We start from the raw sequence: 15,963 nt of genomic DNA, 5'->3' as shown, positions 1-15,963 counted from the left end.
TATTTCCTCTATTTTTGACGCTAGGGCATTCACATTCCAGGAACAGATTTTAATGTCCTGCAATGTGTTTGGGTTTTTATGAGTTTTTATTCATGCTGGTCCTTGTTGTGTACTTAGGGGTCTCCAATGCGGTTTGTCCTCTTTTTTGTCCGTTTCTGGGTGTGAAATTGTAATCTTGAATTGTCTTATGAATTGGGCGTGCACCTTTGATCCGGGTTCTCTGGGCCTTTTGCTCCTTTTAATACACCCTCTATACAATGGGGGTATTGTAGGGGGCTCGGGTAAGGAGGTTCCACTTTTTTTTGTTCTACCACCCATGCTGCAAATTCCTCCTTGTGCCTCAAGATCTGTTCAATAACTGAGTCGTTTATCCAGGTGGCTATTGTTATTTCGGCCCTTTTTTGGTTGATGTTGGGTTTAAATTTGATTCTTTCCAAGTCACTGGATGTAATGTGTCTCAAGGCGGGTAGAGATTTGAGTAGCTTTATTATTGCTCTTCGATTTAGAATATTGTGGATTCCTCTCGATTTATAAAGTGGTATCAATTCTATCTGGCTTTGGTTATTAAACGATTGTGTTTTGTTATAGTCGATCAGGCTCCCTTCTGATACTACTATTGGTTCTTGATGATGTATTTCGACATGCTGGATATGTTTGACTTGGTCTTGTTGTGTGTTTTTGCTGGGCTCTCTGGTGCTCTGGGACTGTAATTTAATTTCATTATTGCGATTTCACGCCTGTGTGGTTCCTTTCCCACTTTTTTGCTACGTCCTGCATGTCGATTTCGTTTGTCTTTATCTTTGAGTTCTGTAAGGTTTGGATTGTGTCTGGTTTTGTGATTTCTTTGCTTTTGGCATTATTTTGTTCCTTCTCTGCAGAGGACTTAAATATGTTGTATATTTTGCTTGTCGACGGATTTTCCTTTTTTTTCCCCATCGTAGTTTCTTGAGGCCACGGCATCTTTTATTACCTGGTTGATATGATCTGGCATGCTGACTATATCACTATTACTTTTGTCGTTTTGGTCTTGTCTTTCCTTAATGGACGTCAGCAATAGTTGTGGAGTGATTTTTTTTTTTTTTCTATTCCTTGCTTTCCTCAAGCGTTTTCGTTCCCTTTTTGAGAGGGGTGTTCTCAAGCTTTTTTGTTCCTTGCTTTGTGCAACTTCATTCGGTAATTTACTTTGACTATGAATTGTTGATAAATCTTCTAAATTCAGCTTTTCCTCTGGCCGTTCAGACTCTTTCTCGACGGCTGGTAAATTTCTTCATTTACCTTCTTGAAAGTTGATTTCCTCTTTTAAAGGATTAGTCTTTATGTTCGGGGTATCCTCATTAATTCTATAGGCTTCCTTGGGGTCTCTTTCCATAGGAGTTGTGGAATTGAACTGTGTTTCCCTAACTGCCCCCAACAGCTCTGACATTATGGTTGGGACAGTTGCAAGCTTATCGATTATTTGGTAGCAACGGCACGTGTGGTATGTGATGTCCTGTGCTTGTTGTACCTTTGTTATCATAGCGTTTAAATTGTGCAATTTTTGATCTATCCCTGCACATATAAAGCGAATACATTTAGTAGCTTGACTTGAGTGTCCAGTTTGTCGGCATGGTAAGTTGTGACTGATCCAAACGTTTCCATAGTGCCTAATAGCTGGTCCCAAAATGGTCCTGTTGATGGGCCTTCTTGTTGTTCCTGTAAGTGTTGTCCCTCTAGTTTCCTGATGCTTCGTCGTTGTGCAGGCGATTTTTGTACTTCCATGTGGCTGACTGGACTGACTTGTTCAGTCTCGAGGGAGGTTTTGAACGGGGATCCATTTCTCTTTTGTTGAGATGGCACCTGCCTCAGCTGATGTGCGATTTGAGGTTTCTTACTTGGTGATTTCAAATTAATGGAGAGTGTTTCTTGAACATAGATTATTTGACCCCCCAACTGGTCAAGAGGTTGGTCAGGTTGTGGATCTGCCGATGTGGTTAGTATTGCGCAGGAGCTGTCAATACTATCCTGCCAGTGCTTAAGGTTATCCTCCGGGCTCAGCTCTTCACAATACTGCTGAGCGGTTTGTTGGGCTGTTTGGTATTGCTGATTTTGTTGACTAACTTGGTTTGATTGAGCCTGACAAGTCCATAGTTTCGACGTAGGCGTGGGCACAGACTCCCAGTTTACACCCGGGTCATTGTGAACTACAGCCTGGATGGCATGTGGCTGGGATCCATGATGATCGATTGGAGGGCTCTGAGTGGGACTGACACAGCTTGCATCTTCTGATGCAGAAAGATTAAAGACCGTTTGTTCTGTGTCTTCCTAATTTGCTGATTTACTGGCACTATCCTTGTGTGTCTCATTGCCCACACTGCCCCCCTTGTACTTATACTTGTTAAGTTCTTTTGCCTCCTTTACTTTGTGGGCCTTTTGCTTCCCCGGGGATAAACTGCGACATACTTTTAAAAAAGTCAGTAATAAGTGCCCACTTGCTGGTTTTGGTGTTAATTTTGCCAGAGGAGCAAGTGGCAATAGTAAGGGTGTAGTTGTCTTCTTAGGTGTTGTCTATTTCCGTTTTGCTCTCCCTGTCTTTCTCTTGATCATGGTCTGGTTCCAAATCCTGTTCCTGCTCCATATCCACAAGCATAATGAAGTTTACCAATTCTGTCTGGTCCTCTCCCTCCTCTTTGAGTTTCTGTTGCTGGGCGCCCGGTGCCCCCCTGACTTTCCCTGATCTCATGGTAGGTTGTTTGCGCAGATTGGCGCACATTTTATTCAGTTCTTTCAGTGGTTTTTTGGGGGGGGGTTTATTTTCCATGGGCAGAGCAACTTGCTTGAATGTGATTGGCTTTGCTCTTGTTGCTCTTTTTAAGTTACTTTGTGGGTTGCTTATGCTTGCTGTCCAAGCTCCTAAGGCACCTCTGACCGCCCGGGGCCAGGTGTTCTTCTTCTTGGAGTGTCAGGGTGTTGCTGTTACCGTACCGTAAGTACTTAGTCTTTCATCTTTAATCTTTAATACTTCCCAAGTGCTCCTGGTTTTAATCTTTTGTACACCTCCAGGGTTAAGAACCAGTGTACTTGACTCTTTACTTATTATCTGCCGGCATTCTTGCGTTCTTGCTCGGTAGGAGAACTACAGAGGAGTGGAGGCGGAATGGGGCGAGTAGAGGAATAGCTGGAATGGCTGGAGAAGGCCGAGTGAAGTAGCTCAAGTGAGAGGAGCGAAAGCGAAGGCAGGCGGGGGCACATGGGATGAGGTGGGGCAGACCGTGCCTCCACCTCTACCTCTTCCGTGAGCTCACACTTGCTGCGGGTGCCTACTGTGCCGTGCTTGCCACTTACCGCTAACGCCTCCCACGAAGCACTCCTGTCCTTCACCTCCGTCCTCTGTCCTCCGGAATCCTCCCGGCTTCCCTGGCTGCTGCTCCTGCCCTCTTGGGACTGCAGAGCCGCAGGGAAGTCAAGGATGCTGTGGCATTTTGCAGTTGCTATAGTTGAATGTAGCAAGTAGGCGGCAGTTTTGGTGAAGTGATCTTTTCCGTGCTCCCCGAGCTCAGTAACTCAAGTTATGCAGCCTACGGGCTCCCGGTTCCAGGCTCCGGGCCCCGCTGTGTCGAGTTCAGCGAGGGGCTGCGGAGGAGCTGCGAGGCGGCAGATGGCTGGCGTCATTCCCCGCTGTGCTGTGCTAACTGCAATCAGTGGACTGGAGTCTGCATTGGCTGAAACCAGCAGGTGGCACTCAGTCCTTAGGCTTTTCAGTACAGTTCAATGTTATCGTATGGGGGAAACAATATTGTGTTTAAACAGGTAAGTATCAGACTTACAAATCAAGTCTTCGGTCCCAAAGGTCAGCAAGAAGCAAGGGTGAGGCGAGTACCAAAACTGCACCACCAGTGGCACAGTGCAGTGGTCAAAGTCATATTTTAGCTTTTTAATGGAGCCTGGGGGTGCCTGGAGCCACACTGCTTGCAAGCTCTAGGAGTTAGTTTTAGGACGGGGGGGGGGCACAAAGCAGCACTAAACATACACCACCAGTGGCAGAGGGGCGGGCGAGTGCAGGGTGCAATTTTGACCTGGGGGCAGGGGGGATACTTTTTAATGGGGGGTTCTTCACTAGGCAAACAGGCTGCAGGCGTGGCACTGGAGGTTGCAGGAGGGAGACCAACAACAGCAGAGGTAAGTTGAGATGCAGGGTGAAATGTGATATTTTCCTCAGGTCCTCTGACAAAGGGAAGGAGGTTTATTGCTGATCTCCTCCCTGTACCTGGGCCATTTGGGAGAAGGGTAATGGGCTGTTCTCCACTCCCAGGTAAAGCAAGTGGTGTTTTCATCCCATGCCCTTGGCCTCTGGCGAGGAGGTTTGTTTTAAATAACACAATTTGCACTTGAGAAAGTCCATGGGACATTCCACCCCATGCTCCTTTAAACTGCGTTCTAATTTTTTGGGGGAAGGAGGGAAGGAAGGAAGGAAGGAGGGAAGGAAGGAGGGAAGGAAGGAGGGAAGGAAGGAAGGAAGGAAGGAAGGAAGGAAGGAAGGAAGGAAGGAAGGAAGGAAGGAAGGAAGGAAGGAAGGAAGGAAGGAAGGAAGGAAGGAAGGAAGGAAGGAAGGAGGGAAGGAAGGAGGGAGGGAGGGAGGGAGGGAGGGAGGGAGGGAGGGAGGGAGGGAAGGAAGGAAGGAAGGAAGGAAGGAAGGAAGGAAGGAAGGAAGGAAGGAAGGAAGGAAGGAAGGAAGGAAGGAAGGAAGGAAGGAGGGAGGGAGGGAGGGAGGGAGGGACGGAGGAAGGGAGGGACGGAGGAAGGGAGGGAGGGAGGGAGGGAGGGATGGATGGATGGATGGATGGATGGATGGATGGATGGATGGATGGATGGATCCTATTGGTGGATGCCAGAAGGTAATTATAGTTAGGACCATGTTTCTATAGAAAAAGCTTTTTTTCGACATGCCTGTATCTTTGGCGCTGTCTGACGAATCTTCACAAACGTTTCCTAAAGAACAAGTTACTTACCTTCGGTAACGTTATATCTGTGAGAGACATATATTAGTTATAGATTCCTTACCTTAGAATTACCCCCAGGCGTTAGACTGGACCCGGAGAAATGTTTTCAGTGACAGTATCCTTGCGCGTCGGTAGGTGGCGTCGGTCAACTCCGCCTCCATCGTCGCCATTGAGGTAGCAGGGATGACGTATGGGTGTCTACTTGGACACTGCGCCTGTGCGCTGAAGTCCGTTCTGACACTGCTTTCCATGCCAGAAGCGCCAAGCGATGCAAGACACTGACCACTTGTGCACAAAACTAGAGCCCTGGTAGGGAGTCCCTATCTCTAGGAGTCAGTTCGCAGAACTGGGCGGATGGGTTGGGCAGTAAGGAATCTATAACTAATATATGTCTCTTACAGATATATCATTACTGCAGGTAAGTAACTTGTTGATATGAAAGATACTATTAGTTATAGATTCCTTACCTTAGAATGGATACCCCCAGCAATACTAACCCCAGAGGTGGGTCTGTGAACCAAGTTCACACCAGAAAGTCCTGGAGAATAGAACGGCTGAAAAAGCAGTCTTTCCAGACTTGGCTATCCAAGCAGTAATACCATGTAAAAGTGTGCAAGGATGCCCGTGTGGCAGCCTGGCAGATGTCAAGTAAGGGAACTCCACGTCCCCAAGCAGCAGTGGCTTCCGTCGCCCAGGTACAGTGGGAGCACATTGCTACTGGACGGTCCTTTTTAGCTAAAGAATAGCAGACTTTGATGCATAGGCCAACCCATCGAGAGATGTTACATTTGTGAACTGCCTGACCCTTCTTGGCACCCACATAACACACGAAGAGTTGATCGTCCGCCCGGATTTCTTTATTGCGGTCAAGGCAGAAAGACAGCTCACGTTTTGGGTCCAGACGGTGGAGTCTATCCTTCTCTTTGGAAGGATGCAGAGGCGGAATGAAGGTGGGCAATGTGATGGTCTGACCTATGTGAAAAGAGGCAACCACTTTGGGCAGAAAAGAAGGCCTAGGATGGAAGACAACTTTTTCCGGATGGACAGAAAGAAAAGGAGTCTTTGAAGATAAGGCCTGAAGCTCACTCACCCTGTGAGCAGAGGTGATGGCAAGCACGAAACCAGTTTCAAAGTAAGGAGACGAAGAGGACAATTATGTAGTGGCTCAAAGGGAGCACAGATAAGATAAGTGAGAACAAGGTTCAAGTCCCACTGGGGCACTACGAAGGGAGAAGGAGGGAAGAGATGAGTAAAGCCCTTCACAAATCGGTTAACAATGGGATACTGAAAACGAGAAGGCTGATTAGGAAGGGGAAGAATAGACGAAATAGCCAAAAGATAGCCTTTTTAGAGTGCCCAAAGCAGAGCCTTGCTGGGCCAAAGAAAGTACAAAAAGGTGAACCTCTGAAAGACGGTTAGAAAGGGGATCCACAGCCTTTGCTGTGCACCATGCCACAAATTTGTTTCATCTACAGGCGTATACCGTTTTAGTGGAGGGACGCCTGGCTGCCAAGATTATACATGAATTGTTCCCTTTAATATTTATTGCATGCCTTATGGTAGGGACTTGAGTATTATGTTGAGATCCCATGCATGCTTTACGGGCGGGTTTATAATCTCTCACAGGACTCTGTGTTAGCGTAATCTCTTTTCTTTTTCTAACCTTTTATTACTTCTCTAACTGGTAAAACTTAGGATCTTGGCCGAGAATATCTGTTTATATTAACTAATGCCAGATCTTTTTATACATTAAAGGTACAGAACGGAGAGAGGGTGAACTTTACATTTTACACATAACAGGGCTTATCTTCCCCACTTTCTTTTTATCAGGCATCGTCACACTCATTGCAAGAATACTTGTAATCTATGGTTTTGCCTCCTAGTCCACTTCCTAAGTGGATGGCTCCAGATAAATATCTCCATAATTCTGCAGTTCCCATAACGTACAGGCACTGCTGGGGATTTATCGATGGTGCCCGTTTGAGAGTAGTAACAGACTGGACTCAAACTTCATCATTAAATCTTTTTGATAGGCTTAAACATAGTAAAGCGAAGACTCAGAAGTCAGCCTTCTAATTTCGGGAGTATTTCTTTGGAATGGAAGACTTTGCTGTTCAGTTGGGAGAGACAAGTTACATATATAGACAAAATAATGAGAGCAATCTAGCCAAGACCAAGGTGATGGATTTCTCACTGTCGTGACTCAGGAAAACAGCTGATGAGATGGACAGCAAGTGAGGCCTTTTTCCAGCCTCAAACAACATTTTGAGATCCCCACATTCCACCTGTAATTCAGATTAATTAGTGATACCATTATGAAATGGGTTCAACTACTTAATTATTTCTGATCACAGAGCACTGATCCGAAATAATAGTTGCCAGGCGTTCAACACACATCTGTAGAGACAATGCCTAACAATAATCTTGCTGCCCCCATGGGTACAGATGGGTCAACACAATCCCCATACTGAAGTGGACATCCATGATCCTCAGAGATAAAGTGCTTGACCACCCTCAGTCATCTACTCTCCTCTCTGATTCGGGGCAGTGACTGTGTCACTGCTTTACGGTTGCATAGTGCTCAACAGACTAATGACATGGAGCAAGCTAGACAACTGCCATCTCAGCCTGGAGTAGTGGCTACCTTTTTGACTCACTGCCTCAGCATCTGCATAGTAATATAAAACAAGTAGGAAAGCAAAAGTGCATGGTATGTTGTTAAATTACAAACAATCAGAAAGAAAGGTGCATCTATTAAACTAAATATCTTTGTACACATACTCTATAAAATCAGGGTAACTGAGAACAAACATACAAAATTCTGTGGTACTTCAATCTGGTCACATTGTAAGTGACAAGCAAGCACAACTTGTTACCTCCTGCTACTTAAATTTCAACCCCTTTCATCTAGTTCAATGTAATTTGCTTCTGAATTATGGGAAAGCTGCAGGTACGCAACCATACAAACTATTCCAAAGAAACACATTCATGAAATGTAATGAAGTGTTCATATTATTCATCAAAGGCAACACTTCTATTAAGGTTTATAAAATATGTCATAATGTGGCATAAAGTAGCAGACATAATAGCATAGGCAGTATGGTATGTGCCAAAATACATACTGAACAGTCATCATGCTGGTTTCTAAAGCTGAATCGATCCTCTCTTCTTCTGGCCCAGCAGCTTCATAGATCATTCTTTCCATCTCCATTGCAAAGTCAGGGGCACAGGCTCCACCAGATTCAGAAACCGCAGCCGGACATGCAGGGAGAAAAGTACTGGTCCGCATATTACTCATTTCTTCTTCCAGCTTTTTTTTCTCCTCTAGTAAACAAGCCCGGTCTTCAGAAAGTGTTTCGATCAAATCTAAAGGGAATGCAAAATAATTTAAAATATGTCCAGAAACAGTTCAACAAAGTACAACTAACAAGAGAGTTCTATTTTAATTGTCTCGGCAAACTAGTTAGTTTACTTCTACATATTTTATGCTTATACAGAACTGAAGAGAACAAAATTAAAGTTACCTTACTGTTTACTCTGGTCTCACTAGTCATAACATTAATCACATGACAAAAACCGAGTGTCTCACTATGTTGTGATTGAAAGGTTTGTGGCTTCTTCAAATAGTGCTTTCGGTAAACCTGGGGAGCTGGTATCACTTATGGGTGATAGTATGCTAAACGTTCGTATGCTCTCATCAACAATAAAGATGTGCATTCTCTGTTGACTGCAGCAAGTCAAATGGAAATATAGCAACCAATTAAGGTTGCGTGGTGTAATTGCTCGCAACAGAAGAGAAACTATAACTCATAACACTGAAGTCACCTTTAGAGTAACTTTATCTTCGACAAGCATCTCTGCTTCCATCTACTCCCAAAATGTGTGAAGACACTAGAAGGCAGTCGGACCCCAGGTATCACGTTCTTAAGCATTTCTAGGTCATAATCAGAATGAATACTTGAGGAAGCATACAGACGGCATTAGCTGAAGAAGGTGTAAGACATAACTGGCCTGCACATACAAAAGATGGGTTCATGCCATGAAAATAGGGACTAAAGCTGCATGTGATGTAGTTGACTGAACCTAAATTCATCATCCAATAAGGATGCTTATAACAATGCTTAATGCAGGAGACCGAACATTCAGGAACAGTAACCATTGTAGCAAAGGCACTAAAAATGAAAGCTGTTATAGATATTTTTGTTTTTCTTTTGGTTCTCAGCCTATGTGAGCCAATTTTTTAGTAGGTCGAGGGACCAGTTGACAACCAGCAGCTCCAACTATAATACTTGTATAAACAAGAGGTAAGCAGCACATTTTGAATACTTTTATATAGAAATATTGCAAAAAGTACACATTCGAAAAAGCACAGTCCCTGCTCTTCGAGGATTCCAACTTAGGAGCTTTACTGTGGATCGAATTGTGATATATATCCTTCTATGTTATGTTCATTAAGATAGTCATTTTGCTTATTAAGATAAACAGTAATTGCAGAGTAGCTCTCCTGAAACTTTAACCTTAGTTAGTATCAAATATAAAACAAAACTGTTTTAGCATTATCCCTTCAGTATCATTCTTTAATTAAAAAATCATCAGCATTAGTTCTATTTAGCAAAGGAAGCTGTAAATAACAGACTGTAGTTTGCACCTTCCTTTTCATATTGTGGGCATGTATATAATAATTATACTGCAAAACTCTGCTGGACAGTATATAAAAAAGGCTGTATGTTGAAATCTATCATTGGTTGATGTACTTTACAGTTCTAAATTTGTGAAGGATAAAATGCACAAGGTTCTCTGAAATCAAATGATTATTGTTAGAAATTGGGTTGATGGTTAACTGGGGTGTGAGCCCTGGTCAAGCAGCAACCACAATCCTAGTCTGGGTACGGCACAAGCAAACCCCAAATTAGCCCGAGCTCACCCTCTGGCAGATTGGCACAGAGCAGTCAGGCTTAGCTTGAATCCTATGTGTAAAGTATTTGGCCAACACTTCAAATAGTAAAACTGTGAAAACACCAGACAAAAAGATCTCACACCCGGTTTAGAAAACAAATGTATATTATAATGATTAAAACAAGACCAAAACAACAAAAATCTAATCAGGGAAACCAGACATATTGAGTTTTAAAGATTTAAGTTAAAATAGCAGTAAAAAGAGCACAAGGATCCAACAAACGATATCTGGTCGCACCAGACCGGGGCAAAGTCACAAGTTCAGGCCGACCACAATGGAGGACGGGCCAGCTACAGGGACCTGGTAGAGCCACCTGAAGAAAGTACCTTAAATCCTAGTTATGGAACATTGCGTGGATCCAAGGCAAGAAGTGTTGCAAAGTCACAGCAATTAGTTGGTTCGAGAAGCCGTGAGGCTGCACTGCAAGGTCCTGTGGGTCGTCGTTGAGGATCCCGTTGACTGGACTTGCTATGCTTATTACGGGCATCGAGGATGGGCACGCAGCTGACACAATGGGTCGGTTTCCAGAAGCTGTGAGGCTGTGATGTGGAGGTTGGCATCGAGCTGCGACACGGTGGCCACCGGAGAAGGAGGTTGTAACGGTTCCCCTTGAGACACGTTGTCCGAACCACTTCACTATAACAGCTCCGCTGCACTGTCTCTAGAGATTCTGACCACCTCCTTGAGATCTCCGTTGTGTTGAAACCACGACCTTCACACTCATGTGCCAGTCTGCATGGTTGACCAATAGTATGCAGGGAGAAAACAGACCGAGCAGGCGTAAGACCTTCAGGACTGGAACAGCAGCTCCATTGTGAAAAAGTGGAATCATAGCCTGGATGTTCTGAATCCTTTGCGGAGTACAGTGTCCAATACTGCCACAGGAAACCTCCTGTGTTGGAAGGCCTTTTGGTGAAGAGAGCTCCCATTCAGGTGACATGTCCAGTCCACTAGCTTCCTGTAGGCCCTCCAACTCCTGCACCGGGTCAACAATTTCACCCTCTTCAGCCTCCTCCTGCTGCTCCTGATATTCTTCCGCCTCCAGCAGCCTTTGAGCTTCTTTTCTAGATCTTATTCATGGGACCGGCGTCAGCGGCGCCAGAGACTTTGGGACCGGTGTTGATGAAGGCTCCACAGGAACAGTCGAAGGTGCTGGACGAGGCAGAGTCAACGCCGGACCGGAGCCAGGCGGCATCAGAGAGGACCCATCCAACGGTGCTCTTTCCTCCAGGGAGCGCACTGAAGTTGAGAACCTCGGCCGCAGGAGAGGCCCAACTACCTGGAGTCATCGGCATGATAGGTGACTGTGAGAAGTGAGGTGTAAAATCTCCAGGGTGAAGGAAAGCAGTCCCATGGGGCCAACCGGCACACCAGAAGGGTTAGCCGCTCTAGCAAACAAGCCAAACATCGCATTCAGGAAATTTGAGCAATCCGGTGAAATGCCCTTCCTGTTTCACCTAGATGTCAAGCAATTAGTGCTTTGTGAACGTGTTCACAGATACCCTCTTCGTGGCCTGACATATGTCGAGAAAAGGCACTCATGTGCCAATGCAGTGGCAGCAGCCTTAGCCATGGTGGAATGAGCTCCAAGACCTTCGGCGGTTGCTTTTGGCTAAGACGTAGCAGATATTAATGCAGCGTACAATTCATCTTGAACTGTCCACCGTACAGCCTTGCCTTTGTTTTGCACCAGAGAACAAGACAAAAGGCTGATTAACTATCCGATGGTCCTTGATATGATGACCGATTTGCTTACCCTTGGTAACATTCTTTCTGGTAGAGACTAGCTAATAGCAGATTCCTAACCTTTTGAATACTTCAGTAGGCGTCACTCTAGATCTGGAAAATCCTCAGTAGTAACTAATGTTCACTCTACTTATTCTTCCTCTTGAGCGGCAGTGGAATGTTTGCGTTCACACTTTTCTTGGCTATGAGCGCAACTGAGTGATATGATGTGTAACTGTGCAGGTGAACCAAGTACTGTTTAAAAGTAGGTATAGAGGAAGGGAACCTCCCTTTTCGAAACCGCCTTTTCCCATTCACTCTAGTTTTTCCAAAGATACTGACTTAAACATGTTACGTTTAGATACTGTTGAGACTTATAGCTTACAAAAGTGACCAGTACTTCAATCATAGACACTGTACATATCACTCTTCTGGAACAAAAAACAATCATATGAAAGCCTGGAGTATTCTTCATTTTTCAAAATGTAAAAAAACTTCACATCACTTCTAGACTCACAAAAGAAAAGTGCAACAAGAGGATCTATGCCCATGCGAAAAAGTGCCAAAGCAAAAATATCGAGCATCCAAATTTACATGCCAGCCACAAACTGAAGCATCTTGGAACTAGATGATTATTAATAATTTCCATAAAGTAACTTCAATAACATATGCATGACGCTTCCATCTGGCTTTAAATATTAAAGAATAGCAAACAATTCAAATGGTATAGGTAGGGGTATAAGGAAACACTCAGTTAGGTAACATTTAGTGATCTTTGTACTGGCTGGCTTGCTGCTTCACTCCAGTTGTGGGGAGCACCCAGTGTTGGTAAAATACCCCTCACACACCAAAAGGACCCTTGGTGTCATGTTTCCTCATTGGGGTCTTCGCACCCCTCTACGGGATGCGGCGTGCTGCGACCTACGACTACATGGGAGCACTTACTTAGATGGCTATGTGTGGTGCGTGTGAGGGTTTTTAAATTATGTGCGTGAGTGGTGGGGTTATGGGCGAGTGATGGTTAAAAAGGACCTGGCTCGTGGGGTAAACTAAAAAATATTTAATGGGCCCCCAGGCTGGCACTATTAAAATGTGTGAGTGGAGGTGTTTTATGCAGGACAATATGCATCACCTCCTGTGTGTGTGTGTCAACATGTTTCGGAGTCGGAACTCCTTCAGGACGGGGTACACAAATCCCCACCTTACTCACGTTTCTCTACTCAAAATCTGTTTTTTAACAAAAAGTGAGATATGGTGCAGGCTATAATGTAGCTACAATGCTTGATAATTTCTGCTATTTTGCAGACCTGGAAAGGAAGAGGACAAAAAATATTTTCTGGTAATCCACTCCTTATCATATGTTAGTCAAAGTGACCTTTCCAGGTCTGCAAAATAGCAGAAATCATAACCCCACCACTCACGCACATAATTTAAAAACCCTCACACGCACCACACACAGCCATCTAAGTAAGTGCTCCCACGTAGTCGTAGGTCACAGCACACCGCATCCCATAGAGGGGTGCGAAGACCCCAATGATGAAGCATGACACCAAGGGTCCTTTTGGTGTTTGAGGGGTATTTTACCAACACTGGGTGCTCCCCACAACTGTAGGGAAACCCGTCCATTAAAAGGTGGATTCTTACTGTTTAAACATAGTCTACCAGGGAGAACGAATCCAAAACTCTCTCTCTCCCCCTTTTGTTATTTACGTTGCTGCTTCACTCTCCATCGCCGCACAGCCGTACGCAATCAAATTGTATCAGAAGCACCAAAGAGAGAATCGGCCACTGTTCCTCAAAACCATTTCTACAGCAGGTTGCATACTGTTGCTAAATAAATCTCAAACTTGAACAAGAAGAACACAACAAGCAATAAGGAGGAGAGAAATAAAGAAGAATACCAAAAAAAAGAAAACGAGAACCGATCACAACATGGAAGTACTGTTGTGGGTGCGTTTGTCGGTCTGATGCAACAATGGATAGTATATGTATAATTGCAAGGGCGTGATAGGTCGTGTATTAGTGTGTGTATCTGGGGGGGGGGGGTACTGACCTGGGGGGAGAGCACAGAGGAGAAGCAACAGGCCACAACAGGGTACGGGACTGGTGGAGCGAGCAAATCTAGCAGTGCCTCTGCTTGACTAATGGTCACTGTGCCACAGAATACCTGACCTCAGATCACCATGAACATAACATGCTGTTCATCTGTTACTGGGCCACATGATATGTGGCATGAAAGACCTGCAAATGACTGGGTGTAAAATGCCTAAACATGAGATACCAGCCACACAAACACATCCATGGTCACTCCGTCTCACTGTATCTATCATATTTGCTCTCCTTGGTTCTCCCTCTTCTCATACACTTTTCCTCCTTGTTACATTCATATTTGCTTGTTTTCTCATACTTTCACTATTTCTAGCTTACTCCATAGTTTATTTTCTTCAGTTCCTACTCCTACTTGTTGACTGCCACACAGACACTATTCCCGCTTGTGCCTATTTTTCGTAGCTTGGAATAAACAATTCAAATCAAAGAGAGAGAAAACATGCCCTGGAACGTGGATGAATTATAATTTCCTGCAGGGCATGACAAAGTTCAAAGATTCAGGCCACATCTAGATTTCAGAGGTGGGAAAAATCAGGTGTTTGATTTTTTCTTCCTTCTCATGTTCAAGCAGATAAAAATTAAATAAATCAAGATACAATCTCCACAGAAAGATTGACCCAGGGCAGGCACAGCAGTGCCAGCCCTGCAACTGCACATACAGCAGCCTTTAGATGATGAACATTTGCTCTGTCTTTTTTCTGTGTGCTGCAAAATAGTTTACAAATCCCATCCCTGCAGTGTTCTCAACTCGCATTTTAGCTTTGTGAGGAGAGGTGGGGGAGGGGAGGAGATGGGAGGGGGTGTTGCGTTATTGCCAAAGCTGTAGACGTTGGAACTGCGGATGCAGGCTTGAGTCTCAGCGTTGGTTCAACATCCTGTGATTCTGGGCGGAAAATTTAATCTTCCCATGCCTAGAGAAAATTGAATATGACCAGGTGTATTGTAACTCATGCTCATGCATAGAGCTCCAATACCTTTGGTTGGGTTCACTATATATAAAACTTCAAAGCAAGGAGACAGACTCATCAAGGAATGAATACTAAACTTGCCCATCTCCCATCAAGGCATTGGAGCCGCTCGCCCTCCCCTGCTGCTTTAGGGCCAAGTTCTATTGCAGGTGTTCACAATCCTCTCAATGGTCTCTCGAAATAAAAAAAAAAACTGTTCAGCTCATTATCTGTGCTGCCGTCATCACTGATATCGCCTAACAAACACAAGCTGCTCTGAGACACTTCTTTTATGCACACTGACTTGGTAGCAGACACCTCCAGGCCCAGTCTCCATGTATGAAAGAACTGCTGGCTAGTGGGTGGCATAGATAAACTTAATCTCAGTCCCCTGGCCCTAAAACCTGGCATATCAGTAGAAAACATATCGGTTTGACTCCACAAGCCTTCATTACTTCTCAGCAGAGAGAAAGGAGGAGTCACAGTTCAAACTCTTCACCGAAGCATTTTATGGTAGCCAGAGTTCGAGGAGGTGTGGGCTGCATCACACTCAATGTGCGGGGGAAAAACACATTATGTGTGCGTGCCCACTTGAGCGCGCAGCTTAGAGGGAACTATGGTTTTAACCCTGCCCATCGGCCGGTAACTGAAGGTAAATAACTTGTTCTGAATGAGACTTTTAACAACTCATCTTTTGAATTGATACCCAGGCAATACCTTCCAGGTGGTGGGCCTGTGAACTGCCTCAGTTAAAAAAAGTCCTGAAAGACAGAGCAGGCAAAGTGCACTTCTCAGCAGGCCTGGTTGGCCAGACAATTATGTTTCATGAACGAATGGAGTGGCACCCAAATCGCTGCCTGGCAAATGTCCACAACTGGCACGCCATGAGCCAAGGCAGCGGTAGCAGCCTTTGCTCTGGGCAAACACGTTTGCAAGCCCTCAGGAGGCTGCTTTTTGGGCAGTGCATAGCAGCTCTTAATGGAGAGTACAATCCTGCATGAGATGGTCCTTTTATGCACAACCTGGTCTTCTTTCCTTCAGTGAACCCGATAGAGAGCTGAAAAATACACCTGATGGTCTCTGGTACGATCAACGTAGCGGTAAAGGGCTTTTTTCAGATCCAACCAGTGAAGTCTCCATTCCTCCTTAGAGGGGAGAGCAGAGAATGCCAGATGGGTGATGTTTCAACCAACATGAAAGGGGTCACTGCTTTCGGAAGGCAGATCGAGTCAGTAGAATCAGCCTATCT

At 44.8% G+C, this 15,963-nt stretch overlaps 1 protein-coding gene across 6 annotated transcripts in view; it reads right to left on the bottom strand.

Moving 5' to 3' along the window:
* Positions 1-15,963, bottom strand: part of RB1CC1 (RB1 inducible coiled-coil 1) — a 647,143-nt gene that overhangs the window by 159,263 nt on the left and 471,917 nt on the right. For all 6 annotated transcript variants that reach the window (XM_078687307.1, XM_078687311.1, XM_078687309.1 and 3 more), the window contains one exon: positions 8,099-8,342. In XM_078687307.1, coding sequence (XP_078543433.1) covers positions 8,099-8,342 — 244 coding nt within the window. The remainder of the gene's footprint in view (positions 1-8,098; positions 8,343-15,963) is intronic.

The sequence above is a fragment of the Lissotriton helveticus genome, chromosome 4_1, assembly GCF_964261635.1.
Source record: "Lissotriton helveticus chromosome 4_1, aLisHel1.1, whole genome shotgun sequence".
NCBI lineage: Eukaryota > Metazoa > Chordata > Amphibia > Caudata > Salamandridae > Lissotriton > Lissotriton helveticus.
The sequence above is the reverse complement of the archived record's forward strand: the minus strand, read 5'-3'. Positions and strand labels throughout refer to the sequence as shown.